The following is a 27758-nucleotide window of genomic DNA, read 5'->3' as shown; positions in this document are numbered from 1 at the left end:
TGGTCGGGCTGCTGGTGCACTCCCATGGGCATCTCCTGAGCAGCAGCCAGTGTTGAGGCTGGATTGGCCCTCCTGGTTCTATCTCAATGGCAGGACACACCCCAGAAACAGCAACCAGGGAACTTTGAAAGGACAAAGTTTATTACTCCCAGATTCTTGGGTGTATAGGGCCACACGGTGAGGTCATGGGTGGCCAGGGTGGGGAGAGAGAGTGGGGAACAGAGCTGGGGTCCTGCCTTTATTGAGGGCAAGTGTAGGATGTCTAGGGTTTCTCTGGTTCACTCTTTATTGGCAAATTTAAAACCTAAGAGCAGGAGTTTAGGGTGCAGGTAGGGAAAATCGGGGTCAGTCCAGTGGTCACTTATTTGGGTCACACAGGATTTCTGAAAGGGGAACTTCCTGGGTGAGGCAGCCTGTCTCCTCATCTAGTTGTGTAGCTGGCGATGTGTTTATTGAGACGGGAGCCTTTGGAATGGATGCCCTGGAGATCAAAAGCCTAATGTCAGGCACTTATGTTCCAACAAGAAAAGCTCATTGCCAGACACTTAACTACTGTCCCCACTCGACTTTAGGAAGATAGTTGTTTCTGAGAGTGGTCCACCTTGATTTCTTTTTTTTCTATACGATGTTTTGTTTATTTTATTTTTTTAGCTATTTAAAAAACTGAAGTATAATTAACTTACAATGTTATGTTACTTTTGGGTATACAGCAAAGTGATTCAGTTATGTATGTATACATCCACACATGTTTTTTGGATTCTTTTCCATTATAGGTTATTAAAAGATGTTGAATATAGTTCCTTATGCTATATAGTAGGCCCTTTTGTTTATTTGTAGTATGTATATATATATATATATATATGTGTGTGTGTATGTATGTTAATCCCAAACTCCTCCAAAAATACATTTATTTATTTAGAATAGTTTTAGGTTTACAGAAAAAAATGAGTAGGAAGTACAGATAGATCACATACATCCCTCCTCTCCCCCTTGCACAGTTTCCCTTATTATAAACATTCTGCATTTGGTGGTGCAGCTTGGTTTCAATGCTGCATTGAGTTCCTTTTACAGTCTTCCTTCGGAGAAGACAATGGCACCCCACTCAAGTACTCTTGCCTGGAAAATCCCATGGACGGAGGAGCCTGGAGGGCTGAAGTCCATGGGGTCGCTGAGGGTCAGACACGACTGAGCGACTTCGCTTTCACTTTTCACTTTCATGCATTGGAGAAGGAAATGGCGACCCACTCCGGTGTTCTTGCCTGGAGAATCCCAGGGATGGAGGAGCCTGGTGGGCTGCAGTCTATGGGGTCGCACAGAGTCGGACACGACTGAAGCGACTTAGCAGCAGCAGCAGCAACAGTCTTCCTTAACCCACTTCCCTCTTACTTTAACTTGGGGTCTCCTGGAAGCTGACCTTAAGACAATGATTAGAACTCAGTGGTCACTTGTGAAGGAAGGAAATGTTGCTAGTGGTGTAGGAAGTGAGATGGGGGAAGGAGAGATTGCTGCTAAAAGGTCAGCAATGGAACTTATGACACTACAGGCTCCTGAAGCTTGATTCAGCTGTGGGAACCCAGGAGGATGAAGTGGAGGGACCCTCTCAGGGAGTGAGGGAGCAGGGACTGATGCACCAACATCCACTGGTCAGGTCTTCAAGCAGATTGAGGCAAATTCTGACTACTGAAAGGCAGTGTGTGTGTGTGTGTGTGTGTGTGTGTGTGTGTGTGTGCTCGTGCGTGTGAAGTCACTTCAGTCAGGTCCAACTCTTTGCGATCCCATGGACTTTAACCCACCAGGCTCCTCTGTCCATGGGATTCTCCAGGCAAGAATGATAGAGTGGGTTTTCATGCCCTTCTCCAGGGGATCTTTCAGACCCAGGGATTGAACCCACATCTGTTCTGTCTCCTGCATTGTCTGGCAGGGTCTTTACCACTAGCACCACCTGGAAGCCCACAGAAAGGCAGCAGAGTTCCCTGAAGCCTGATGAACATGGTAGGACCAGGGGGCACCCCTAACCATCTGCCGTGTTCCTCTTCCCTGCAGCCAGCTCCCCAATCTCAGATCCTCTTGGTCAGAATCCAAGGCTGGCTGAGATGGTGTCTCTCTCTAATCACCAGGGCAGTGAGCTGTTCCAGAAGAATGATATCTACAATGGTAGCAGAGCCTGAGAGTGGGTGTGGGAGTTGGTCCTGCCATAGCATCATGGGGCCAGCACCAAACTTTTCAAGAGGGGGAGAATGATTTTTAAAGAAAAAACCTTTTTCCAAGTATAATTGTATATGATCACTTGAAACCATGAAAAAGACAGAGACGGAAGAAAGGAAGATCTTTTTGTTGTTGTTGTTTATTCTGATCCTATTCCCTGGGAGATTTAGAACGATTTCTACCAAAGCCAGATTTCTACAGTCTTCTCTAGAAATTGCTTTTCCAGTACCACCTTCACTGAAATTAAAGATAGAGAAACATGAGTACAGATAATGCAGCAAAAGGAAATTGTCTGTGAAAACCGCTGACTGTAGATGCCACATAAAACAGCGGGGCTAATGTCATGCTGGTGGGATACATTTGCCCTCAACAATTCGGAAGTCCTTATGTGTATCAACATTTCATCTAGAGCCTATTCACCCCCATAAAGCCCCAGGCCATGATGACTTCATGTTACCTTAGATATTTTGCAGTTTAACTATTTTTACCAAAGTTCTCTAGTTTATTAGTCCCAATCAACTTTTAAAATTGCCTGATGAAATAGAATTTATCTTTCAAAATCCTAGTTCATTAGCCACTTTCTCTGTGAAGCCTTCTCTGACCTCCTTCACCCACACCCAGCAGAATGAATCTTTTATGCCTTGTATCTGTTAGGGAGGCACACAGCTGCAAGTACAGAAGTCCCAATTAATGGGGACTGAGGCAAATAGGAGATTCATTTTATCACCTACTAAGAAGTACAGAGGCAGGTGGTTTCTGGCATTAGATTGGTGAATAGCATTCTTTGGGGCTCTGGTACCCTTAGCATGTTGGTATGTATTGTCATGTTTATTGTCTCATGGTCACATAATGGCTGCTGGCATTCTAGACATCACATCTGAGTTCAAGGCAAGAAGAAAGGGTGACTTTACTTGAATCTGTCCCTTATTCCCATTGCCCAAAATTGTGTCAGTGGTCATGGCTAGTTCCAGGGAGGCTAGAAAAGCTGACTATATAGCCATTTAGAACAACAGCAAAGTTTAAACTTCTTGGAAGTTACTTCTTATTATTATTGTTTTCACTATGGCTCCTTTCATCACCTTGGCTGTAGCTGTTAAGCTGTTACTACAATAGTGCTGTATAACAAATGGCCTGAAAACCTCAACAACATACAACAATAAACATTTATTTAGCATGTGGGTGTTTGGGGTTTAGCAGAACTGGGTTGAGCTTGATCAGTCTCAGCTGAGACAGCAGGGATGACTGGGACACGTCTTGGTTCTTTTTCTTTTCTATTTGCTCCTCTCTAGCAGCCACAGAAGCTAACTAGAGAGCATGGTGGGGTTCGTGCTGAAGGCTAGCGAGCTAAGGATAGTCTCTCAAGGACACACAGCTTGGAAGTGTCAAGTCCAGGACTGGGTGTGAGGTCCTTGACCCCATCCTGGGCTCCCTCCAAGGCTGCGGGCTGCCTCTTCCAGCAGTCGCTGTTCCAGGCATGCTCCTTGGCCACTTCCCTGAATGGCTTCAGAAGGCAACACCAGCTACTATTTGAGTGCTCCTGTCTTGGAACCTATTCACTCCAGGCAAACCTGGCCCTCACTCTGGGCAAACCTGGAACAGGATAGTGAGGAACACGTGAAGGACATAGCTGCCTCCCTTCTCCCTTATGTATCTTGAAGACACATAAACCTGAAACATGACCCATGGTCCCTGGCAGCACATGGGTCGGTGTCTGAGTAGAGATGTCCTGATGCATTCCAGGGAAGAAAAGCCCTTGTGGTCTGATACTGGAGCTGCAGCTCACGTAGACGACCCCCTCCCGCAGACATCTTCACTCATGGTCTTTAGAGCGCGACCCGCATTCACCTGCCTTGGCTGCTGTAGCTGAGCCACAGTTTCTACTGGCCTAGGCTCCACGTGGGCAATCCCAGGGTATTGGGCCAGCTCAGCCCTTTTTGAGACTTCCAATCTTGTCGGAGAAGGCAATGGCACCCCACTCCAGTGCTCTTGCCTGGAAAATCCCATGGACAGAGGGGCCTGGTGGGATGCACTCCATGGGGTCGCTAGGAGTCGGACACAACTGAACGACTTCACTTTCACTTTTCACTTCCCTGCATTGGAGAAGGAAATGGCAACCCACTCCAGTTTTCTTGCCTGGAGAATCCCAGGGACGGGGGAGCCTGGTGGGCTGCCGTCTATGGGGTCGCACAGAGTCGGACACGACTAAAGCGACTTAGCAGTAGTGGCAGCAGCAATCTGTCTTGTATTTTGCAGTGCACCTTGTAAAAATAATAACATTAAAGACCATTATCCAACAACTCCCCATCTGGAAGCTTATCCTAGAAATGCAAAAGGATATATGCTTAAAGATTTTTTTTTTATTGTAACACTGTTTACGGTCCATTCATTTATAGAGGAAAAGAGGGATTCACCCCAAATACAGAGGTAGCAAGGGTTTACTAATGTTCATGCTGATCACATTTATTCTTCTGTATAAATGGTATATTTATGTGAACACACAATCAAAATAAACCTTTTCAAATATAAATAAATAAGGACATCAGTGGCTCTGACGGGCAGCCCCCAAAAGTGGCTGACTAGGATTCTGAAACTGTCCCTCCCTCTGTGTGGCTGGCGAAGGCAGTCATTAGTAAGTGAGCTGAAATAGGAAGTGGGGATGGGGCAGAAATCAAAAGCGACCTCTGCACGGGGTGACAATGGCCCTGTGGGCAGCTTGGAGAGGATCCTTGGAGAAGTTAAGATGTCCTCTGTGGTGTCTGGGAGATGGATCAGGAACCGCCTGCCTCCCATGTGAGTTAGGAGAACTGAGACCACCAGAACATGCCTTAATTCCTGGCCCAACAAAGAGGGGCAAATATGATTAATAGTGGTGGTATTGTTATCATCGTAAATGATGATATTATATTATCCTTTGGAAATATAGGAATGGTCAAATTAATCCCCAAATGCCTCGTTCTCTGAAGTATTTGGACCAGCGTATTGATAGAATCATCTGTGTCACCACTTTCAGTAGGTCCTTTGCATCTTCAAGTTTGACTTTGTACATTTGTTTCGTTCCTTTATACTGTTGTTTTATTATTATTAATGGTAGACCTTTTAGAGCAGTTTTAGGTTCACAGCATAACTGCACAGAAGGTACAGAGTCCCTTCATCCCCCTGCCCCCCGACACACACAGCACCCCATCGATATCTTGTTCTGTTTTCCCAGTGGGAACCTGACTTCTAGTGGGTAACATAGCAAAGAGCTAGAAGAGAGTTTCTTGTAAGTAAAGTGGCAGGCTGCCCTCAGATGCCAGGAGGTGCTCTGAGCTGGAAAGAAGCCCGTGGCCTGGCAGGCCCCTAGGTGTCCAGAGGAGCCTTGTCACAGAGCATCTGTGGGTGGGTGTCCTACCTCACGCTGCCTTGGGCATGAAACTAACTTGGTTTTCAGTAGGCTTCACCTTTGAGAGCACAGAGAGCCTGGCAAATCTGCTCATTTCTCATCCTAATCCAAGTGTTGGCACTGCTGTGCATTAGACGAAGCTTCTTACTCGAGGAAGATCAATACATAATATTGGAACATGGTCTTGGAGAGAGAGTTTATGGACTTGTAAGAGGCGTTGAGGCTTTTAGCCTGTTGTATATAAAACAGATCAAGAAAAACAAAGCAGAATACGGGGGATGGGAGGGCCTTTTGCTTAGACTGACATTAACCCAGAGGTCCTAAGTACATGGAGGGCTGAGGCAAGGTGATCTGGAGGGAACGTGTTCCGGGCAGTGGGAACAGCAAGTGCAAAGGCCCGGGAGCAGCATCCATGGCACACTTGGGGATCTAAGAGGTGGACAAGGTGAGCATGTGATAGGTGACAGGCATTGCAAAGACTTGGTGTACAGTATAAGCTGCTGAATTAATGAAGACAGGATGTTCTTGAAGCAGAGGGTGGCCTGACCCTCACCCCAGGGGCTCTGCCCTGACTCTGACTTTAACCCCTTCTCTCCTCTCTTCCAGGCCATGTACATGTTCTACGCGCTGGCCATTGTGTGTGATGACTTCTTCGTCCCCTCCTTGGAAAAGATCTGTGAGGTACATGTTTGAGCACTGGAACTGTTCCAGCCTCCTCCACTGAGATCCTGAGGAGCCCTGCATGCTGCTGGGTGGGAAGGCCAGGCACCAGCATGCTTCAGAGCTGTGGGCAATGGTAGCCCAGAAACTCACTGGTCTACTTAGAGTTTCATTGTGCTCATCCATGCTGTGTTGGGTAGTGGTTAGTCGCTCAGTAGTGTCCAACTCTTTGAGACCCCATGATTGTTGCCCACTAGGCTCCTCTGTCCATGGGGATTATCCAGGCAAGAATACTGGAGTGGGTAGCCTTTCTCTTTTCCAGAGGATCTTCCCAACCCAGGGATCAAACCCAGATATCCCGCATTGCAGACAGATTCCTTACCATTTGAGCCATGAGGGAAGCCCATAAACACCAGAGTGGGTAGCCTATCCCTTTTCCAGGGGATCTCCCCGACCCAGGGATCGAACTGGGATCTCCTGTATTGCAGGCGAATTCTTTATCAACTGAGCTACCAGAGGAGCCCATGCCCATCCATAGCTGGGCTTTAACCCTTCCGGCCAGCTCTCCCTGCACCCTTTGGCGTAACTCGAAATGCGGTTTGTGTTCTGTTCCCACTTTCTTTTTCTTTTAAGTCTCACTCTTTCTTCCTCTTTCCTCCACCTTCCTCCCCTCCCTTTCATTCTGCCGCCATAATCCTCCCTCATGATTTGTGGGGTCCGCGAAGAGTGAGAAGTCTTCAGCCTCACCTCCACCACCCTTCCTCTCTGTGCGTGTGCAGAAATACTGCAAGCAGGGCCCCCAAGAGCAAGACAATGAAAGAACTGGCTGCAGAGACCAGGAAAGGGTCTCTTCGAAGTCAGCCCAGGGGACGCCAGGGCCAATTACATCCCTTTCATCTGAAAATATTTAGCATATCCAGAGCTCTTTCAATTCTCTTGCTTCTTTCATCTCTTTTTCTGATTTGAAATGTGGTTTCCTTTATCTGGAAGCTTTCTGTTTTATTCTTAATTCAGAATCCCGTTTTCAGAAAGTGTCTCTCCCAGGTGCACCTCCTGTCTGTCCGGAACTCCTGTCCCTTTACGTTGCCCTCAGCCTGGACTGTCCCTCCCGCCATGTCTGAGTCACTGGGTCTTGCGGGACAGTGGGGAACAGAAGTTACATTTCCAACAAGTTCCCAGGTGATGTGCTGGTCTGGAAGCCACACTGGAGAACTACTAGCTTAAGCAGTTTCTTCCACCTCCTGAAGTCGGTTAGTTTTGTGTACTTGAAAGAGAATCATCCCACAGCAACCCTAGAGAGACCCCGAGTGGGTTCCTCTGTACAGTGGAGGTGGGAGAAGGGAAGTGAGAGAGCTGGTTTCTGAGATGGATGGCCGGCCAGTGTGGAGGCCTTTTGTCCAAAGCAGTTTAACCTGAGAACAGGGTCACCTGGTGGAGAAGAGGGGGAGGCACCAAGTGCCAGTGATCAGGGTCATCTGTGGTCTCTAAAACCCACCAGGAGCAGTTTAGTCCTCACACAAAGCCAACCACTCTCTAATCACACATTGTTTAATAGCCAAGTTAAGACCTGGTGCTGGAAATGTACATGCAATTGTCAGAATGTGTTCTCCTCCACTGGGGACACACATGGCACCTGTGAGCACACCCCCTGGGGAGGAATCAAGGTGAAATGTGGTGTGATCCTGGCCATCAAGGGGCCTGGGGCTCAGAGCAGCTCCAGAGTGAGACCCGGGGACAGGTGAAGTGCTGGAGCTGGAGATGCAGAGAAGAGGGGAACAGAAGAACAGAGGGGAACAGAATTGACTCACCTTGAGATCAGGGAAGGGCTTGTGCAGGGGCAGGATGTGAGCAGCGGTCTCAGTGGCAGTGTCTTACAAGGACATATGTAAGCCAAGAGTCCGGCAGGAGAACTAAGCTGGGAGACCCAGGGACAAGACTCAGCGTGTGGGGAGCCCTGAGGATGCCCAGCCCAGACATAGGAGTTTCTCAGGAGGAAGCTAGAAAGCTTTTGATGACTGTTCTAATAGATGGAAAGGGTCCCAAGACAGGAAGTGCTCCCCCAACCAGCCAGGACCCAGTGAGATGTGGCCAAAGCTGACATGAATGAGGGGTGAAAGAGGAGGGGAGGTCCAGGAGGAAGAAGCAATGTGATGAATGAAACAGAGAGAGGAACAGGACATGCATGAGCCCCGGGGTGGACTCCACAGCTAACGCCCCAGCGGGAGCCCGAGCTGGAGCAGACACTGCAGAGTGAGGCTCACAGCTTCTGGCGAGCCTGGGCAAACCAGCCATGGACCCTGAGCACTGCTGGGGTACCTGCCCAGGGAGACGGGATGCCTGGCCACCCTCACAGCCACACCTTTCACCTTCACACAGCCGCATCTCCATCTTAGGGTCTTCTCACAACCACCTGGAACGTTTACTGTTCAGTCAAGATCCAGGGAACCCAGGTTTCCAGGTCAAAATGTTCAGCAGGGCTCCGCGGCAACTTCAGACGGTCAGTGGAGCCAGGGGCCTTCACCGAGGCCGTGCTGCCCCTCAATGGCTGAGCGGGGAAGTGCAACTGTGGTGCTGCTGGAAGAGGGACCAGGGTCCCTTAAGCTGGCATGCCCAAGGGAGCCGCCTATTTACTGACAGCCGGCAGCTTCCTTTCTGGGCCAGGAGTGAATGCAGAAAGGCTCCCCACACCACCCAGCCTCAGTTGACGTGCCTTCTTGCAAATCACCTTTTGGGTCAGCAAGCAAGGTAACCTGGAGAGCTCATTGTGTGGATCATCTTGGCGGGGCTCACCATCTCTTTCTATTCTCACTGCCCCCCATCCCCTCTACCCCAGGCTTCAAGGCTGCGTTGAGGATGGGTGATCCTCCCCAGCCCCAAACTCCCAGACTCAGGGCTCAAAAACTGGTTACCATGAGCCTAATTTAGCTTGAGAACATCAGCAAGATAATGAAAAAAGTCAAAATCTTTTACATAAAAATGTGGATTTGGGCATCTCTATAAATAGGAATATTTGGCAACATAGAGGGAACTGAGCTTTTAAAAAAGAGGTGAAGGCCCACCCTGCCTCGCAAGACCACTCCCCTCCCCCATTATCTTTACAGCCCCCGGGGCATCTGGCTTGGGATCCCTAGATCTTGTCAGAACCTTTACTTGGAGGGAACATGTAGCCCCTCCCTGATACTGCCCAGAGGAGGAGGTGTGGCCCAGCTGGGGAGAAGGGGAAGCTGAGGAGGGACTGAGCTGGGACCTGGGGAGTCACAGTCACTGCTGTTCCAGGAGAAACCCGATTCACTATGCTTTTGCTCCCCTGCAGCGCCTGCACCTCAGTGAGGATGTGGCGGGAGCCACATTCATGGCGGCGGGCAGTTCAGCCCCGGAGCTGTTCACGTCGGTCATAGGTAGGTGCCACCCTGAGGAACATCTCAGCTCTGTCCTCCCTGAAGAACGAGGGCTCTCGAAACAGGAGCACTGAGACCCCGAGGGGCAGAGCACTAGCCTCCCCGCCCCCGCTGGAGTGGTTGTTTTCATCTTATTAAAGTGGTGTTTTTGCTTTGCATGAATGGGTCCCAGACCCTGTTCCAATGGTCCGTGGACAGAGGCTCCAATAGAGATTGGAAAGTTCTCTCCAAGCCTCGGCTGTTTACTGTAGATCCTGAGAACAGTCTAACTAACACTTAAAAAACTCCCCCCCCATATACATGGAATCTAGAAAAACAGCACTGCTGAAGATAATTGCAGGGCAGGAATAGAGATGCAGATGTCAAGAACAGAGGTGTGTCCATGGGGTGGTGGGAGGAGGGGAGGGTGGGATGAACTGAGACAGTAGCATTGACATGTATACATATTTGAGGGCGTGTAAAACAGATAGCTAGTGGGAAGCTGCGGTATAGCCGAGGGAGCTTAGTTTGATACTCTGTGATGAACTAGAGGGCTGGGATGGGGGCAGGGAGGGAGACTCAAGAGGGAGGGGATATATGTACACATATGGCTGACTCACTTTGTAGTACAGCAGAAACCAACACAGCATTGTAAAGCAACTATGCTCCGATAGAAAACGAATAAATAAATAAAAATCTCCCCCCACCGCCCCGCACCCACTTTGGATACAGCCCACCACAGCAGCCGGCTAACCTCGGTCTGTGTTTCAGGAGTCTTCATCACCAAGGGCGACGTGGGCGTGGGGACCATCGTGGGCTCTGCTGTGTTTAACATTCTGTGCATCATCGGCGTCTGTGGGCTCTTCGCGGGGCAGGTGAGACTCACCAAAACGTGGCATGGTGGGGCCCTTGTGGAGGTAAGGCAGCGGCCTGTCTCCCTTGAGTGCACCCAAGGGCCAGTGGTCTTGGGTCAGGTGACATGGGGTCTCATGATCTGAGAAACTGGCCCAGTCAGGACTGCAAACCCAAGCAGCGTGATTTGATCTCTGGGCTGATGGATTGTGGAGTTCAAGAGCCACGTGAATAGGTAACCAGCCTGCAGATCTGAGGGTGTTACCCTCATTTTGCTGTGTTCCTGATCTGAACTGAAATGATGTAAACCAACCTTAGGAGTGGAAATGGAGTTAATGGGGTGGAGGGAGAGGAGATGACATATTGTTTTTCTTCACTTGTCACAGTTTGGGGAGCATTCTCTCTTTTTCTATAAGGATCAAGCATTTGACTTCTGGATCCACTTGAGCTCACTTTGGGGGTCATGAGAGGCTTTGCATGCCTGTGTTTTACTTGTAGAGACTATTCCACTGCCAGAAGGTGTCGTGGGGCCCGTGTGCAACTGGTGTCTGTCTTGGAAAATCTAGAGAAGACACTTGATGTCACCATCATGTGAGGCTGCTGGGCATCCGCAGCCTGGCAGTGGCAGCTGGGGGTTTGCAGCCAACGGCCCTCCTGGCTGGCTCTGATGCCCTAGTTTCTTTCATAGAAAGATTATTCAGAAACACAGTCCTGAGCTCTCTGCCCAAACAGCCAGGACTCCATATCTTCTAGGAAAAGCGACTGCCAGTAGCCTGTGAGGGTCTCCCACTTGCAGTACTGAGGAACCCGAGGACCCCTCCAGCCCCCTTGCTATGGAGGAAGGATGCAGGTTCTGCTGGAAACGGCTGGTTGGTTTGCAGGGCTAAGGAAGTTCCTGCAAACCATCTCCCACATCCTTTCCCAGACCCTGGCTGGGGGCACCCAGCACCACCGACTCTCATGCCAGCTGCTCCCTGGCACCACTGCCCCCCTTACTGCCTGCTTTGCATTCCCATCATCTTCATCCCGAGTGGTTTGTCTGGGTCGCCTGGTTGGTTTGTTGCTTCTGGGGTACAGGCAGAGGGACACCTTGATCCCATCAGGGGTCAGCTCCAGAGCCCACAGCTGGATGCTTACCCCCAGAAGGGGCTGCCAGACAGCTGGGTCCATATGTGGTGATCAAGTTACACCTGACTGGCTAGACTGAATGTTTTCTTTCTTCATCCTTTCAGTCCGTTGTCTCGTCTTAGATTTTATGGACTCGTGACATGGCATTTTTTAGATCTCTTGTAAATGTAGTTGCTGCTGCTGCTAAGTCACTTCAGTCGTGTCCGACTCTGTGCGACCCCATAGACGGCAGCCCACCAGGCTCCCCCGTCCCTGGGATTCTCCAGGCAAGAACACTGGAGTAGGTTGCCATTTCCTTCTCCAATGCATGAAAGTGAAAAGTGAAAGTGAAGTCGCTCAGTCGTGTCCGACTCTTAGCGACACCATGGATTGCAGCCTACTAGGCTCCTCCATCCATGGGATTTTCCAGGCAAGAGTACTGGAGTGGGGTGCCATTGCCTTCTCCGTAAATGTAGTTAGTACCCCCCAAAAGTGAGTGTCCATCTTTGCCTTTGGGGCCGTTTGTACTTCCCTGGCCCCCACCTATGCTGGCCGCCCTCCCATTGCCTCCCAGAGATGAACAGTCACATTCCGCAGAGCCCGTGGCTGTCAGCACTCTCTTAATTAGCGTCGTCACCGTCAGCAGTAGCAGTAGGAGTATTAGCCCAGCCGGTGTTAGTGTTGTCACTAGTTCGTTAGTCATTTGTTCCTGAAGCTTGATGCAAAGTCAGGCCCAAAGGGGGAGAAATAATGTAAAGAAATGAAACACATGGCTGAAAAGTGCCGAGGAAATGCCACACAACTAATTACATAGGAGGTGGGCTGAATGCACTTGTGTTTCATAATTTATTAGCAACGCGGTTAATCACTGGCTTGGTTAGAACACCTGCAGAAAAGACAAATTGCTTCCTGAACTTTAGCAAGTGCTGGGATCAGTCACTTCACTCCCCTGGAAGGGCCTTGCCAAACTCCTCTCACATGATCGGGGGAGAAGCACCAACCACAGTGGTGTTAGAGGAGCCGGATGGTGATTCTGGGGCTGACCTCCCTCCTGACTCTCCTTGTCCTGTGCCCACTTGGAGAGGTCCAAGGCTACCCAGCTCTCTTTTTCAGACCTTTGTAGAATCCCAGAAGTCTTTGCAGAGAGAGAAAAAAATGATGTTTTGGAAAGAACATGAGCCCGGGGATCAGATACGCCTGGATTTGGATCCTGGCTCTGCCATTTGCTGGCCATGGAGCCTTGGAGAAGTTATGTCACCTCTGTAACCTTCAGTGTTCTCATCTGTAGAGTGCGTACAGGACACCTACCTCTTAGCATCACTGTAAGGATGAAACGGAGCTTGTTCGGCAGCGCGTGGTCCACACGGCACACACTAGTACAGTCAGACAGCATTGTCAGCTCTGAGAAGAAAAAGGTTCCCTGGGGTCACTGTCTCCAGATTCCACCCTCGGTCACCGCAATAATTTGACCTGCCTATTGCCAGAACTTATTAACAGTACAGTGGAACAGAATGGCCATCATCAAAAATCTACAAACAGTGCTGGAGAGGGTGTGGAGAGAAGGGAACCCTCTTGCACAGTTGGTGGGAACGTAAGTTGATACAGCCACCATGGAGAACAATATGTTGTTGTTTAGTTGCTAAGTCATGTCCAACTCATTTGTGACCCCATGGACTATAGCTTACCAGGCTCCTCTATCCATGGGATTTCCCAGGCAAGAATACTGGAGTGGAATCCTGGAGTTGCCATTCCCTTCTCCAAGGGAATCTTCTCAACCCAGAGATCCAGCCCACATCTGCTGCATTGCAGGTGGATTATTTACTGCTGAAACAGTAGGGAAGCCCATGGAGATTTCTTTTAAAACTAGAAGTAAAGCTACCATATGATCCAGCAATACCACTTCTCGCCTTATACCCTGAGAAAACCACAATTCTAAAAGACACATCTACCCCAATGTTCATTGCAGCACTATTTATAATAGCCAGGACATGGAAGCAACCTAGATGTCCATTGACAGGTGAATGGAGAAAGATGCGGTACATATGTATGATGGACTATTACTCAGCCATAAAAAGGAATGAATCTGAGTCAGTTCTAGTGAGGTGGATGAACCTAGAGCCTGTTATACAGAGTGAAGTAAGTCAGAAAGAGAAAAACAAATATCGTATATTAACGCTTACATATGGAATCTAGGAAAATGGTGCTGATGAACCCACTTGCAGGGTAGCAATAGAGACTCAACATAGAGAACAGACTTATGGATCCAACAGAGGAAGGAGAGGGTGGGGCGAATTGAGAGAGTAGCACTGAAACATGTGCTGTGTGCTTAATCACTCAGTCATGTACAACTCTTCGCTACCCCATGGACTGTAGCTCACCAGGCTCCTCTATTCGTGGGGGTTCTCCAGGCAAAAATACTGGAGTGGGTTGCCATGCCCTTCTCCAGGAGATCTTCCCAACCCAGGAATCAAACTGGGGTCTCCTGAGTTGCAGGTGGATTCTTTACCAGCTGAGCCTAAATATACACATGACAATATGTAAAATAGATAGCTAATGGGAAGTTGCTGTATGACACAGGGAACTCAAGGCAGTAGTCTTTGACAACCTAGAGGGATGGGATGAGGTGGGAGTGGGAGACAGGCTCAAGAGGGACGGATATATATATATACTTATGGCTGATTCATGCTGATGTATGGCAGAAACCACCACAACTTTGTAAAGCAATTATCCTCCAATTAAAAAAAGTTAAAAAAAAAATAGTTGAACAACCATGGGATGCCAGTGGGGAGGAATGGGAAGGCTGGGGAGAAAATTAGAAGCAAGATGAGGTGTTGGGAATTCCCTGCCAGCCCAGTGGTTAAGAATCCGCCTTCCGATGCAGGGGATGAGGGTTCAATCCCTAGTTGGGAAGCTAAGATCCCACACGCTGTAGAGCAACTATGCCAGTGTGTCACAACTCGAGAGTCCGTGCACCACACCAAAGGATCCTGCACGACATACTGCTGATCCCATGTGCTACAGCTAAGACCTGACACAGCCAAAAAAAAAAAAAAAGTTGAGGAGGTGTTAGTAGAAAGACCTCAGAGGACTGGTCCTGGTCCCTGTGCCTTCTGATCGCTGGGAGGAAAACCAACTTCGGTGAGACACAGATGCTGCCTTATCTTCCGAGAAGCCCTCCTAGGCAGTGGAGCTGGGACAGAGGCATGTGGCAGCACAGGACAGACTTTGGGAATTGAGCTGATTCATCAGTCCAGTCATGGGGCTCACTTGGCAGTGTCATTTACGTTGCTCCGCACTTGTATTTGCGGGGAGAATTACCAGTGAGCGCCTGTGGGCTTCTCTAACGGTGTCCTGGCGTGAAAGGCTATTAGTGACCGAGTCTGCTCCCCATCTGAAATTAAAGTGATTCGGCCATAAGGCTTGAGTTCCTGTCTCAATTAGGGTTTTGATGAATTCGATGTAATTGAATGTCTGCTACATTGGCAATTTGCGAACATACCCAGCGCCTTGGAGTTCGCCTAAGGTGCTTTGGGGAGTTTTATGGGACGAGAAAGAAATTGCTTCTTGGAAAGTATGAAAAGGTTCTTGGAATCCTCACAAGGCATGTACAGGACTGTGGTCCTAAAGATTTTCTTTATGTAAGAGCAAAACATAATAACAAAGACAGAACACTGAGATCTGGAGACAACACAGTAATGTATCTTACGTATTATATTAAAAGAACTGCTGCCAGTTTTGCAAAACAACATACTTATGAATTTAAATCTCCCATTCAGTTATGTTAAGCTTTCAAGACATAAGCATAGACAGACAGTAAACAGTCTAACTGCATCCCAGATGCAGAACTCTCATATTCCGGTTATTACAGGCTGGCAGAGGAGCCCCTGATTCCTCTCCCAGCATCCTAGAAATGTACCTGATGTCCTCTGGTGAGGTCCATCTCCTAGTGGCTGGGTTTGCCTTCCTTCTGTGAACACTTTGCCCGTGCCAGCCCCAGACAGCACCCAGAGGTGGGATCTCTGAATCAAGACCTGCCTGCCTGAGATTGGGTTTCCCCAGAGGAATCTAAACAGCAATTTAAAATTCAAGTAGTTTATCTAAAAGTTGATCTCAGAGACTTCCCTGGCGGTTCAGTGGTTAAGTGCTCCAATGCAGGAGCTGAGGGTTTGATCCCTGGTCAAGGAGCTAGGATCCCACATGCTGTGTGGCCAAAAAGCCAAAACAGAAAACAGAAACAATATTGTAACAAATTCAATGAAAACTTTAAAAATGATTCACATTAAAAAAAAAAAAACCTAAAAAAATAATGAAATAAAAGGTGATCCCAGGACAGGCCAGCCAGGCAGTAGGGGAGTGAAATAGGGAAGTGAAAGCAGCCAAGGGCTGTGTGTCCCCAGCAAGTCCCTGGTGTGGGTGGCTGGGATCGCTGCTTCAGGGGGCCGGGAAGATAGCATAGCACACAGCCTCCAGGTTTTCGCACCCAATGGGCAAGAGCAGGGGATTTATCCACCAGCCTTCCTCGTCATTGCTTAAGGATTGCCTTTGAGGGACATTAATTCTGTGACGTTCCAATTTACTGAGCACAGGCAGGGTGGACTTTGGGGCCCAGAGAAAACCTCTTAGCAAGTAGACTTAGGAGGCTGGCTGTTGGAAGGACCTGAAATGGTAAAAGGTGGGGAGATATGAGTGGGGTCCATAAAGCATGGCTACACACTCAAAACAGCCTTCGAACATAAGCCATCCTGTAGGTCTCACCTCCAGCTCACAGGGAGGAGACACCAGCCTCAGTGCCAGACTGCCTCCTCGGAGCTCAGGGCCAGGACAGCCTGCTTGCAGGGAATGTCCTTTGTGTTCAAAATAACAGCTGCCATTCTAGGCAGTCTTTGCTTCCACTTGGGATGCAGAAGGCCTGAGCTCCCTAGAAGTGCAAGGAGAAATCTGGATAATGTAAAAATCATATACGGGGATGTCAAGGGACAGTGGAGATCAGAAGGGCTTGATGGACAAATTTCCAGAGAGAGGAGCCCATCCCACGTGAGCTGTAAGCCCTGGTGGTCTGGATGCGGGGGAGCAGCAGGATCCAGAAGTTCACTGGATAGAGACAAGTGAGCCTAGCATCATCCACTGGCATCTGAAAGACCATCCGGGACAATAATGATTTGATCTCCTCACCCCAGATTTGCTGAGAAAGGTGGAAATGAAGGCAAGTCAATAAATAGAAGGAAATCATTCCCTCTGCCCCATCTCCCACACTCTCCTGAGACCCGAAATGGACGGACACAAAGGGAACTGGGAATTTGGAATGCCAGATCAGATCCTGATAAGAACTGGGAGACTGGTCCTTCCTTGGGAAGCTGGATGGTGTCGCGCTGAGCCAAAGTGGGCTGCCACTCAGCCCCGGTCAGATGAAGCCAGGCTGACCTCTGAATAATCACCTCCTCCCTGTGCCAACAGGCGAGAGAAGAACTGGAGATTTCCAGAGGGAAAAGAACCAGGATTATTCCTCAGCTCTCACTCTTCTGTACATAATTTCCAGGATGCAGCAGTAAGTTACAGGACTCGTGAAGAGGTAGGAACAGAACTCATAACCAAGGAAAGACCGCAGAAGTAAACCACAGATGATCCAGATACAAGAATTAGAAGAAAATCATTTAAACCATCTCTCTTAAATAGGGAAAGGTGGGAAGAATAAATGAGGGTGGGTAATTTCAGCAGAGAAATGGAAAGAATAAGAAAAACCAGATAGATGTTATATATATATGTATACACATATATATTTTTAAAGTTGCTATTTACAGTAAGTCCCTTACATATAAGCCTACAAGTTGTGAGCTTTTAAAGATGTGAATGTGCCTTCACATGTGCAATCACATAAGTTGGTTCACGTGTCTGGTGTACGCTGTCATGTGAGTGCACCCTCAACACATGGTTGTACTTTACTGGACAGTACTGTACAGAGCACAGTAGTACCGTATCTTTATTTCAAGCTCAGGATGTCCAGAAGCAAGTGTCAAAGCAGGGGTGATGTCACTGGTACTGCCAAGAGGCACTAAGTCGTAACAGTCTTTACTTGTTGGGTACCCAGGCTAACTTTGCTGGACTTATGAACAAAAGTGACTTAGTAGAGCACTCTCAGAATGGAACTTGTTCATATGTAGGGGACTTACTTACCTGCACCAAAGTGCAGGCATCACACTAGATACTGTATAAGTATTTGTAGAAATGCACCTCCTGACTTTTAAGATAGTGTCGTCCTCATTCACAGACAGAGGACTGAGTAGCTGGAGGCAGGGGGCAACCGTGAAGTAGTTAAGCCTGGATTTGAGTCACATCTGCGGACTGTCAAATCCACTCTCATTTCACATGGGGAACTTACGACTTAAAAATTCCAGATGTTATTATTGAGTTCTTATAATTATCCCTTAGCTCATGGGTGTTCCTTAGAAATGTTGAGTGTAGGAGATGAAACAGGGGCTTCCCAGGTGGTGCTAGTGGTAAGAACCCACCTGCCAATGCAGGAGATGAAAGAGATGCCGTTTCAATCTCTGGGTCAGGAAGATCCCCTGAAGGAAGGCGTGGCAACCCACTCCAGTATTTTTGCCTGGAGAATCCCATAGACAGAGGAGCCTGGCCTGCTACGGTCCATAGCGTGGCAAAGAGTCGGACACAACTAAAGTGACTTAGCACTCAGGCACACAGGAAATGGAACAAAGGAAAGCAAGAAATGGACATGTCAGCACCATGGTGGCGACCCAAGCTGGGTGATGGAAGCACTCAGCCCAGCCAGTGCTCAGCTAGAAGCTGATCTCATAATCAAAGGACATCGTCCACTGCTGGGTTTACAATTCCCCCAGACAGACAGGGGATTCAGGCTGATAAATACAGTGAGAGGTCTACAGGTCACCTCAGTTACCTGTGCACCTTGGTTTTTGGCTTACTGTTCCCCAGACAAAACCCAGCCACACACCACCTATCAAATTCCCATTCAGAGAAGCATCCAGTCTCCCCAAGAGGCTGGGAACTGAAGACAGGCAAGGCTGAAGATCTCACACCACTAGTTGCCAAACCTAAAATTAGGAACTGTAGGCCTGCCATCCCCTGCTGGAGTTGGGGTAGCCGGCGGGGGGGAAGCTCAAGGAATAGAAGGAATAATCCATGGAAAAACCAGGAGGAGCCAAGTGCAGGCAGCGGCCCTGCCCAGGAGGCAGGATGCTGTAATGGGAGAATTTGTGGTGCAGGAGTAGACCAAGGCCTGGGTCAGGTCCAGCTGGTGTGTTCCCTGGATATTCTACCACATTCGAGTAGAAGAGAGTTTCTCCCAGGGTCATCGTCAGGCCACCTGCCTTAGGAAGATCTTGTTGAAAGCAGATCCCCTGCCCTCGTCCAGAGCAGGGGACGAGGAGCATCTGTACCTGCTTGAGCCCCATCTGCAGGCTCAGCTCTGCTCAGTCCTTGGACCAAGCTTGACCTTGGGCAAGAGGCAGCCCACCTTGGGCAGTTGGTCCTGGCAGCATAAATGGTCCCCTCTGGATGCTCCTGTCCTGTGACTATATGTCTGCTCAAGGCTGTCTCCCTTATGTTCCCTGGTATCTTTTCCTTGGTTGTCCCCTCTGTTCCCCTACAAGCCTGGGTCCCAACAGAGCCCCACACCTGATCTTCCCCTGATAGACCCTGTTGTTCCTGGCCCGGACTCCTTTAAGGTCACCCACACAGCTCTCTGCTGCTCCACCTCAATGGCCTCTGCATCCTCATCCCAGCTCTCTATTCTCACTTTAGCTTTGGCTCATAGCACGTGTTCCTGGATTGTTCTACGTCCTTGAAATGATCCCTGGAGATCAGAACCCACATCTAGATTAGGTAAGAGGTTTTTGGTTTCAGGAAACAAAAAGCCCCAGCTCTAACTTGGTCTCTTAGAGGATGGGAATATATTAATGTCTGAAAAATACAGAAGAAAACTGGACTTCAGGCATGGTTTGATCAAGCCTCCAGCCACGTTTTCTGTGATTCTCTTATCACTAATCTCTTTTGTTCCCTTCCACATAACTATTTTTCTTGGGGGCTGTAGCAGTTTCAGGCTTCATATACACATTTCACACTGACTAGGAAGAAGAAGAATATCTCCCCACCCTTCATCCTCATGGCATCATCAAACAAAAATCTGATTGGACTCAGGTCACCTGACCATCCCTGAACCCATCACTGTGGCACAGGAACTAGAATTACCCAGTTGGTTTAGATTACTCAGAAACCAACCACGCTTTCCTCCGTCTCCCCAGAGATAAGACTATGATCCGTTCCACTCCACGTACATAGCCATTGGTCCCTGGTTATCATAGAAAGCAGATAAATGCCTACAGAACAAAGCCTATGCAGTACCCTAGGGCTAGTGTGACACAGACAAACGTGTTTAGATCCATTACAGGTCCTTGTGTGGACACTGATTTCATTTCTTTGGGGTAAATAAGGCAGGAGTGGGATTGCTGGGTCATATGGTGAGTATGTTTATAAGAAACCACCAACAGACTTTCAAAGTGGCTGAAACCCTTTTGTATTCCCACCAGCAAGCTGTGTATTCGAGCCGCTCTGCATCTTCTCCAGCACTTGGTACTTTCAGATTGTTGCTTTGTTTTGCTTTTAGCCATTCTAGTGAGCACGCGTGGCACCTCACTATAGTTTTAACTTGCGTTTCCCTGATAAGTCATGATGTCGAGCATCTTTTCATGTGCTTCTTCCCTGCCAAACATATATCTTGTTTGGCAAGAGTCTGTTCAAATCTTTGTCCATTTAAAAAAGAATTATTGGAGTATAGTTGATTTACAATGTTATATTAGTTTCAGGTATACAGCAAAGTGAATCAGTTATACACATACATATATCCACTCTTTTTTTTAGATTCTTTTTCCCATCTTGGCCAGTACAGAATATTGAGTAGAGCTCTCTGTGCTATACGGCAGTTTATTATTAGTAATCTATTTTATATATAGTGTGTGTGTATATATATATATACGTATGTTCCAATCTCCCATTTATCCCTCCCCCACCCCTTATCCCTTGGTTTGTTTTCTGTATCCATGGCTCTACTTCAGTTTTGTAAATAAGTTCATATGTATCCCCTTTTTTTAAGATTTTCCATTTTAAGTGGGGTTTTCACCCTCTTACTCTAAAGTTCAGCGGTCTGTGTACCATGATGCTTGACCATCCTTCTGAGACATTCTGTCCTGTTTATTTTATCTTCAGATGAGTAAAGACTAGGGCTGTTAGAAATGCTTTAAAGTGACTGTGGCATTGTGTTGGATGCATTTGAGTTTATAGGAGAGATTCTTGGAGAACTCTTTCATCCTGTGGGAGAAAAAGGCAAGGTCACTTCCCTTTCAATGTGCAAGGAGCCCAGAACCTTACAGCCATCCCAGAGCCACCCCAAGTAGAAGGTCCATCTTTAGACACGCATGTCTTTCTGGTCAGGATCACGCCCAGATGGATTCCACGGCCCCTCTGCTGCCTATTGTCCAGCCAGGCCCCCTGCCCCACAAGCAGCTGAACCTGGGTTGATGGGTGAATGCAATAGGGACAGAAACCCTCTGGCTGGCAGATGCCTGCTTTATCGTGTCTCTTTAAACAAGCATCCTTAGCTGTCAGCCTGTGCCTGGCACTACTTTCATGCTTGAAACCCCTCTGATCCTCACAAGAAACCTCTGAAGAGGACAGTGTTTTTACAAAAGAGGAAACCGAGGCTCTGAGAGACCAAGTAACCTGTCAGTCACAGAGCCGTTAAGTTGTGAGGAGTTTAGGGCTTCAGGGATCCTGAAAGCCCAGCAATGGGAGGTTCCCCCTCAAGCCCAGCTCAGAGGCCTGGTGCATTAAGCTCCCTCCACACCACAGCTGTGCTCCCATTCACAGCTCAGTGCCTTTGCATTCCCACAAAACCTGCCTCACAAGGAAGCAGAGGGTGTGATCCAGTGAAAAGGGAAAGATGGGAATTCCTCCTCACCCTAAATTAGCATATGTAGCATCAGCTGAACTTCCACCCTTCTGGGGGATCTGGCATCTTGAGTCCCTCACATCCACTCCTGAGCCCCCTGAAACTGCCAAGTGGCCCCAGGCCCCCTCAGTCTGGGCACCAAGACCCACTTGCCAGCACACAAGCCCTTAGTCCATAAGCAGAACCCGCACACAGTTGTGAAGAAGTCCAGAACGTGAGCAAGTGGTGACCGTGTGTGCAGAGTGCCAGGAAGGCTGTTGTGTCTACTCCCGCAGCCACGTGTCCCCCGAGCACCCCACCTGCCCTCCTGTCACCCCACATGCACAGAGCGCTGCAGGGGCTGTGACCGAACTGATCAGACTTCATGCTTCTGGTTTGAGCAAATGGGTTAAAGTGTTTGTGGTGGGAGCCGTAGCCAGCCCGCATAGCCTGAGGAGATCTAGAATCACAAGCCTGTCTTTGCACAAAAAAACGTAAACTCGAGGTGTTTGTTTCTTCATATCGTCATCTGTGAATTCAAACCTCTGGTGGTAGTAGTCCGTGGATCGGGTTCTGGGGGAAATGTTTACTGTATTCCATCTTTGGGCAGTAAGTCCATTCATTGATTCAGCAAATATTTCTGAGTATCTGCTATGTACCAGGCAGTGTTGTAGGCACTAGAGAGACACCAGTGAGGAAAGGATAGAGTCAGAGCAGGCCATTATCTGTTGGAGTATTGATTATCCAACAGAAATGAAAGATTAGGAGATAGATGGATAGATGGATGGACGGACTGAAGGAAAGAGAGGGTTCAAGATTGTCTGACAGTGAACAAGGAGAGAGCATGTGTGTCCAGGGGTGGCCAATGCTGTAGAAAAGTAAAACAAAGTAAGGATTATAGAGAGTGTGGGAAAAAGAGATATTGATTTATAAAGCATTTCCAGGGAAGGTCCCTCTGCAAGCGTTGATAGTTTAATGGAGTGAGAAAACAGTACTAAATCTCACTCCATAAAGAAAATGGCACCAAATAAAACTTAAAAAAAAATTTTTTTTTAAGACTCTGGTTGCAGGCACTGTTTCAGACATTTGAGTTCCTCTCTGAGCAGAGGAAACACGCCAGCCAAGCAGATAGACAGCTGTTGCCTTTGGGATGCTGTAAAAGTTGGGTGGGCTAATCCCACAGGCTAGAGCAAGGAAAGAACAGAGCAAAGGGCAGCAGGAAGAGGCGTGTGCGGTGGCCAGCCCCCCTCATCCCGAAGGTGATGGGGTGTGTGAGATGCTGCAGAAATGAGGGGAGCTCTTTTCCACTGGGAAACCATCATGGTGCTAGGCTGTGAGTCCCTGAGAGCCCAGCCTCCTTCCCTCTGGTTCCCACTCTGTCTCTAGCACCCAGAGGACTGCCCACATGTGGTTGGCACTCAGTCAATCTTTGATGCATTTACTAAGTGACCCTTGACACAGAGAAAGGGAGGGTTGATGTATGGATCAGAGATAGAGATCACAAGGCCCCATAGCCTGACACAAACGTGCCCAGGAACTATCTGACCAGTGCCTGGGGCATTAGACAATGAGTGGACATATGTCACCGCCTGCCACCAGGTGCCCCAATGACAAGCTGGATTGAGACAGTGGGGACTCTGGACAGAACTTGAGACACAGTCTTGAAACAAAATGATTGGTGTTCTGAGGGTCTCCACTCACTGCCTTTTATGTGCATTCACAAGACACACAAAGACGAACAGGGTGGGAAAGGTCCTGGCACCGCTAGAGCTCACAGACTAGCAGAGGGACACAGGCAAGGAGCATGGAAGCCAATAAATGGTCAAACTGTAGTACAAAGACGAGACCTGGAAGGAAATGCCGTGAGCAATGGGATGGGGGACCTGTAGGGGAGGAGGAGGAGCAGCTCTAGGGAAGTGGTCTGAGAAAGTGTCACAAAGAACCCCAGATTTCAAAGGCAGCACTGTATGGAGACCTGGGAAAGGAATCCCAGGAAAGCAGTAGTTGGGTGTTCAGACAGGAACAAGCATGGCGTTGTTGAGGGTCAGAGAAAAGGCCAACTGGGAGCCTAGTGTGGAAGGGGGAGGGGCGTAGATGGGAGAGAGCTTGGCGGGGACGGGTCGTGGTGGGGACTGGGTGCTGTGGGAAGCTATGGGAGGGCTCTAAGCTGTAGAGTAACATCTGATTTATCCTCTGGCAAAGTTTGCTCTGACGACTCCTTGGAGAAGGGAACCTGATGGTGACAAGATGGTGGTGGGGAAACCAGCGATGAGGCGAGAGCTGAATTCTGGGCAAAAATATAAGAAGATGTGGTGGTTCTGTTTAGAATATTTTTGGAGGTGACATCAAGAGGATTTGCTGGTAAATTAAAAATGGTGGGGGGGCATCAAATGAGATCAGTCAGGGAAGAGTCTGGGATTTTTGTCCTGAGTGATGTGCATGAGTCCTGACTCTACAAATGAGAACAATTCAGTCGTGAGAAATTTGGAGAGTGAATTTTCAGAGAACAGTCAGCTTGTTATCAAACACATTCTGAAGTCTCCCACGGAGTGTCAGATCCAGAAACTTGGTAGGGTCACTGAGACACATTGGGAGGTGGTTTTTCGTTGAAAGTGTGGTTGGCTGGCTGTTACTCACCAGCCACTTGGCCCGGAGGCTTCTGTCTTGGAACGCGTGCTCAGCCTCAGTGAGCAGCCTCCCAGCTCTTGCACGTGGAGCTCCCGCTCCTGTTGGTGTCACTTGTGGGGAAAACCCTCATTAGCTCCTTCTAGGCTCCCAAACACAGGGATGTGTCTGAGTCCTGGACAGCACTGCCCACCTTGTGCCAGCCAGCCCCTGTGAATTTACAGCTGGCACCTAGGAGCTGCACAGACCTCCAGAAGTGGTGATTTTGCATATGGTGAAGCCAGAACAAAACCGCTGAAATCCATGGCAAGTAACCCGGTGTGGCTTGACCCATTGCATTCTCCATCATCTCCCTCCCTCACCCCTTCCCCCTGCCCACCCTCGGTCCAGATGAAGCCGGGTTGTTTTATCTGCTCATACTAGGCTGCAGTGTCATGGGGATGTCCAGAATCTCTGAGTTCCTGACAAGCCATACAACCCTTTAGATTCATCAGGCAATAGGGACTCAGAGAGGCAGGGTAGGTGACCAAGGTAAATTTTGCTCTTTTGGTTTGGGGGCTTTTTTTAATATAATAAAATTACTTTTCTAGTCTATTCTTGTTTATTCTGACCCATCTCCATTTATTTATGTGAGGTTAGAATTTATTCCCTCCTGAACCTGAATCTCTAAAAGCAAGAAACAGTCGTCATTAACCTTTTCAGATAGTGCATGGACCATCTGGGGCAACAGGGGAGCTCATGTTCTGAAGGCCTGGCTTTGACAAGGAGGGTAGGATGGAACAGCGGTGGGCCTGGGGCTCTCACTCCCTTGACTCAACCAAGGGGATGCTGTCTCCATGGCAACAAGGAGAGCTCATCCTTCCCTGAAGTGGGTTTATGTGAGTGCCATTCCCTAGGAAATGAGAAAGAAAACAGCCTCATGGGCTTTATTTGTTTGTGATTCTTCTTCCAAGTCAAGCTATGGCTGCCATTGGGGTGTGGAATGTTAGAACAGGTTACTCAGTGTGGTAGCCAGAGGCTGAGAGACTCAAGCACTGACTGGCTCAGCTGTCAGATAACATCAGAGCCTTGGATTTCATCATGGTCAGCGTACAGTAAACCTTATTTCTCCCCTATCTTGCTCTACCTGTGGCCCCTGCAATGTGCAGCTTCTAAAAACATATGTCCCAGAATCCCCATGGCATCTTTGCTTTTTTTCCCCCGTTTTTTTTTTTTTAACAATATACAACTTTCTTCTGCTCGCTTTTTTATTTTACTATTTTTCATTTTTAATTAAAAACAGCTTATGTATTAATAGCTAATACACATTGGGATCTCAACTAAGTTAATACAAAATTATATGTAACTTGTTTTTAATCCTTCTATCAAACCCACGGTGTGGATGTTGTTTTTGTTCATTTTACAGATGAGAAAACAGAGCCCAGAAAGGGAGGTGGAGAAATTTGCCCCAGACCACACATGTAGGAATAGCAGAGTGGGAATCAGAACCACCCAGATTTGTAGAATTTGCGTCCTTAATCTCTGTGGGACTCTATAAACCAGTGGAGCAAAGCCATGCAGAGGCCCCCGCCCTCCTTGGAGGGTTGTAGAACTTGTCTCACAGTTGGAAGAAGAAACTGTCATGGATTGTCAGACAGCTCTTCTCTCTGGTCTAGATGTACAGGGCAGGTCCAGGGCATCCTTGAAAACTCTTGTTTTAGAGCCAGTTATAGAGAATGCTGAGATGGGTGACCTGGGAGGTCATCTCCAAGTGAGAACCACAAGGATGTCTCCTTTTGGAAACTGAGGCCCTTCTCTGAACTCTGTATTATATGTGCCCTGATTATGGAGTATTCTGGGATGTGGTGGGGAACTAAATGGATCCTAAGGCTCTTTCTATCCTCCATTCCTAAAACCAGCACATCATGGCCCCGTGTGCTTCCCTGACACCAAGAGGGGAGGGATTCCCTTCCACTGTCCCATGTCAGCAGCACTATCCCTCAGGACTTTGTCAGCCCCTCTGCCCTTGTTCTCTAGTCTCTTTTTTTAGAGGAACTGACTCTGTTTCAGGGACAAGAAGGAAAGATTGAGGGGACCACCAGATGAGTTCTCATTCACATAAGGGAAGCAAAGCTGAGGCGTGTCCCGGGTGAAGTGTTCACTTTCCATCCTGGAATCTTTGGCTGACTTGGTTTTGCTTGCATGACCTCACAAGTCATGTTTTTCCCACAAAGCTGGGACTAGAGTGGGGGCAGGAACTCTGCAGCTTTTACCCCAGCAGTGGGTCACCTCCCATCCACTTGCCTTTCCTTGCCCCAGGATCCAGTCTCCAGACCCTGCCAGCTCCACCTCGACAGACCCCAAATGGAATTAAGAAGGAAAAGGTCCTTGGGAATAAGCAAGTCCCTGGGCCTGGTTTGGCTAGGGCTGGGGCTGAAATCTGTGGGTTTTGGTCTGCATACTCCTGGCCACAGCACAGCATCTGCCCGTGGACAGTCCCCAACTGGAGAGCCAGGATGACGCTGCGTGCAGACTTTTCACTTCTCCAGCTTCAGGGTCCCCGATGTCTCCCTGTTTCCAAAGAAAAGAACAGTATGGAAGTGGGGTCCATTTTGTAGATATTTCTGAGGTTGTTTGCAGGCTTTCAGTGCTCACATTATCAAGCAAGCTCTATCAGAGATGGGATCAACAGACTCCATAAATAGTCCAGAATGACTTCATATCTGTGACCAAGTCCTTTAGGGGTCTGAACACCTGTCCGCCCAGTTGGCTGGCTGTTGTCAAACCACTTAGCCAGTATTTGAACACAGGAAATCCTTTTGCCATCAGAAGGAAGAAGTTTCCTGGAGCTTGCAGGGTTTGGGTACATGTTTTCCCTTACAGTCTTTTTTTAATTACTCATTAAGTTGCTTGTTCATTTCAGAACCGAGTGTGCTGGCGCCAGCCTTGGAGCCATGTATGCATACAGTCTGAAAAAACTGCTGTGACTTCCTGGGTGTTGGCTACAGCTTGTAGTCCTGCCATGTTCACAAAGCCGGTGCAGAGAAACATTCAATCTTCACCTCTGTCATTTCTGGGTTTGCCCTGAGCCGCACCCCGCTAGGTCCATGTAGGCATTTCCAGTGGATTTCCAGAGGATTCCAGGGGATCCTCTAAGCGCTTCCTAGGTGGCTCAGACAGTAAAGACACCTACAGTGTGGGAGATCTGGGTTCGATCCCTGGGTCGGGAAGATCCCCTGGAGAAGGGCATGGCAACCCACTCCAGTATTCTTGCCTGGAGAATCCCCATGGACAGAGGAGCCTGGCCAGCTATAGTCCACAGGATCACAAAGAGTCAGACATGATTAAGAGGCTAAGCACTATCCTATAAAGGGCAGCAGAGGCTTCTACAAGCCCCGGTGGCACCCCGTAGGCTAGAGATTTGCTCCATCAGTACAAACATCCTAAGTGACAGTTCCATTGCTCAGGGAGGTGATGTTGATGAACAGGCCCCCTGAGTTCTCCTGTTGACTGTGTCTAGTGGAGGGAAGACCAATGATAAACAAGGACCCAGTAAGTCAACAAGGTATTTTCACACAGAAGTAGTTTGGTGGTAGTAAAATGGGGTATCGTC

General features: G+C 48.5%; 1 protein-coding gene across 2 annotated transcripts in view; it reads left to right on the top strand.

Moving 5' to 3' along the window:
* The window catches only part of SLC24A3 (solute carrier family 24 member 3), a 428436-nt gene that overhangs the window by 320083 nt on the left and 80595 nt on the right, over positions 1-27758 (top strand). For both annotated transcript variants that reach the window (XM_027559609.1, XM_027559608.1), the window contains exons 4-6: positions 6194-6268; positions 9561-9645; positions 10396-10499. In XM_027559609.1, coding sequence (XP_027415410.1) covers positions 6194-6268; positions 9561-9645; positions 10396-10499 — 264 coding nt within the window. The remainder of the gene's footprint in view (positions 1-6193; positions 6269-9560; positions 9646-10395; positions 10500-27758) is intronic.

This window comes from Bos indicus x Bos taurus, chromosome 13 (assembly GCF_003369695.1).
Source record: "Bos indicus x Bos taurus breed Angus x Brahman F1 hybrid chromosome 13, Bos_hybrid_MaternalHap_v2.0, whole genome shotgun sequence".
Taxonomy (NCBI): domain Eukaryota; kingdom Metazoa; phylum Chordata; class Mammalia; order Artiodactyla; family Bovidae; genus Bos; species Bos indicus x Bos taurus.
The sequence above is the reverse complement of the archived record's forward strand: the minus strand, read 5'-3'. Positions and strand labels throughout refer to the sequence as shown.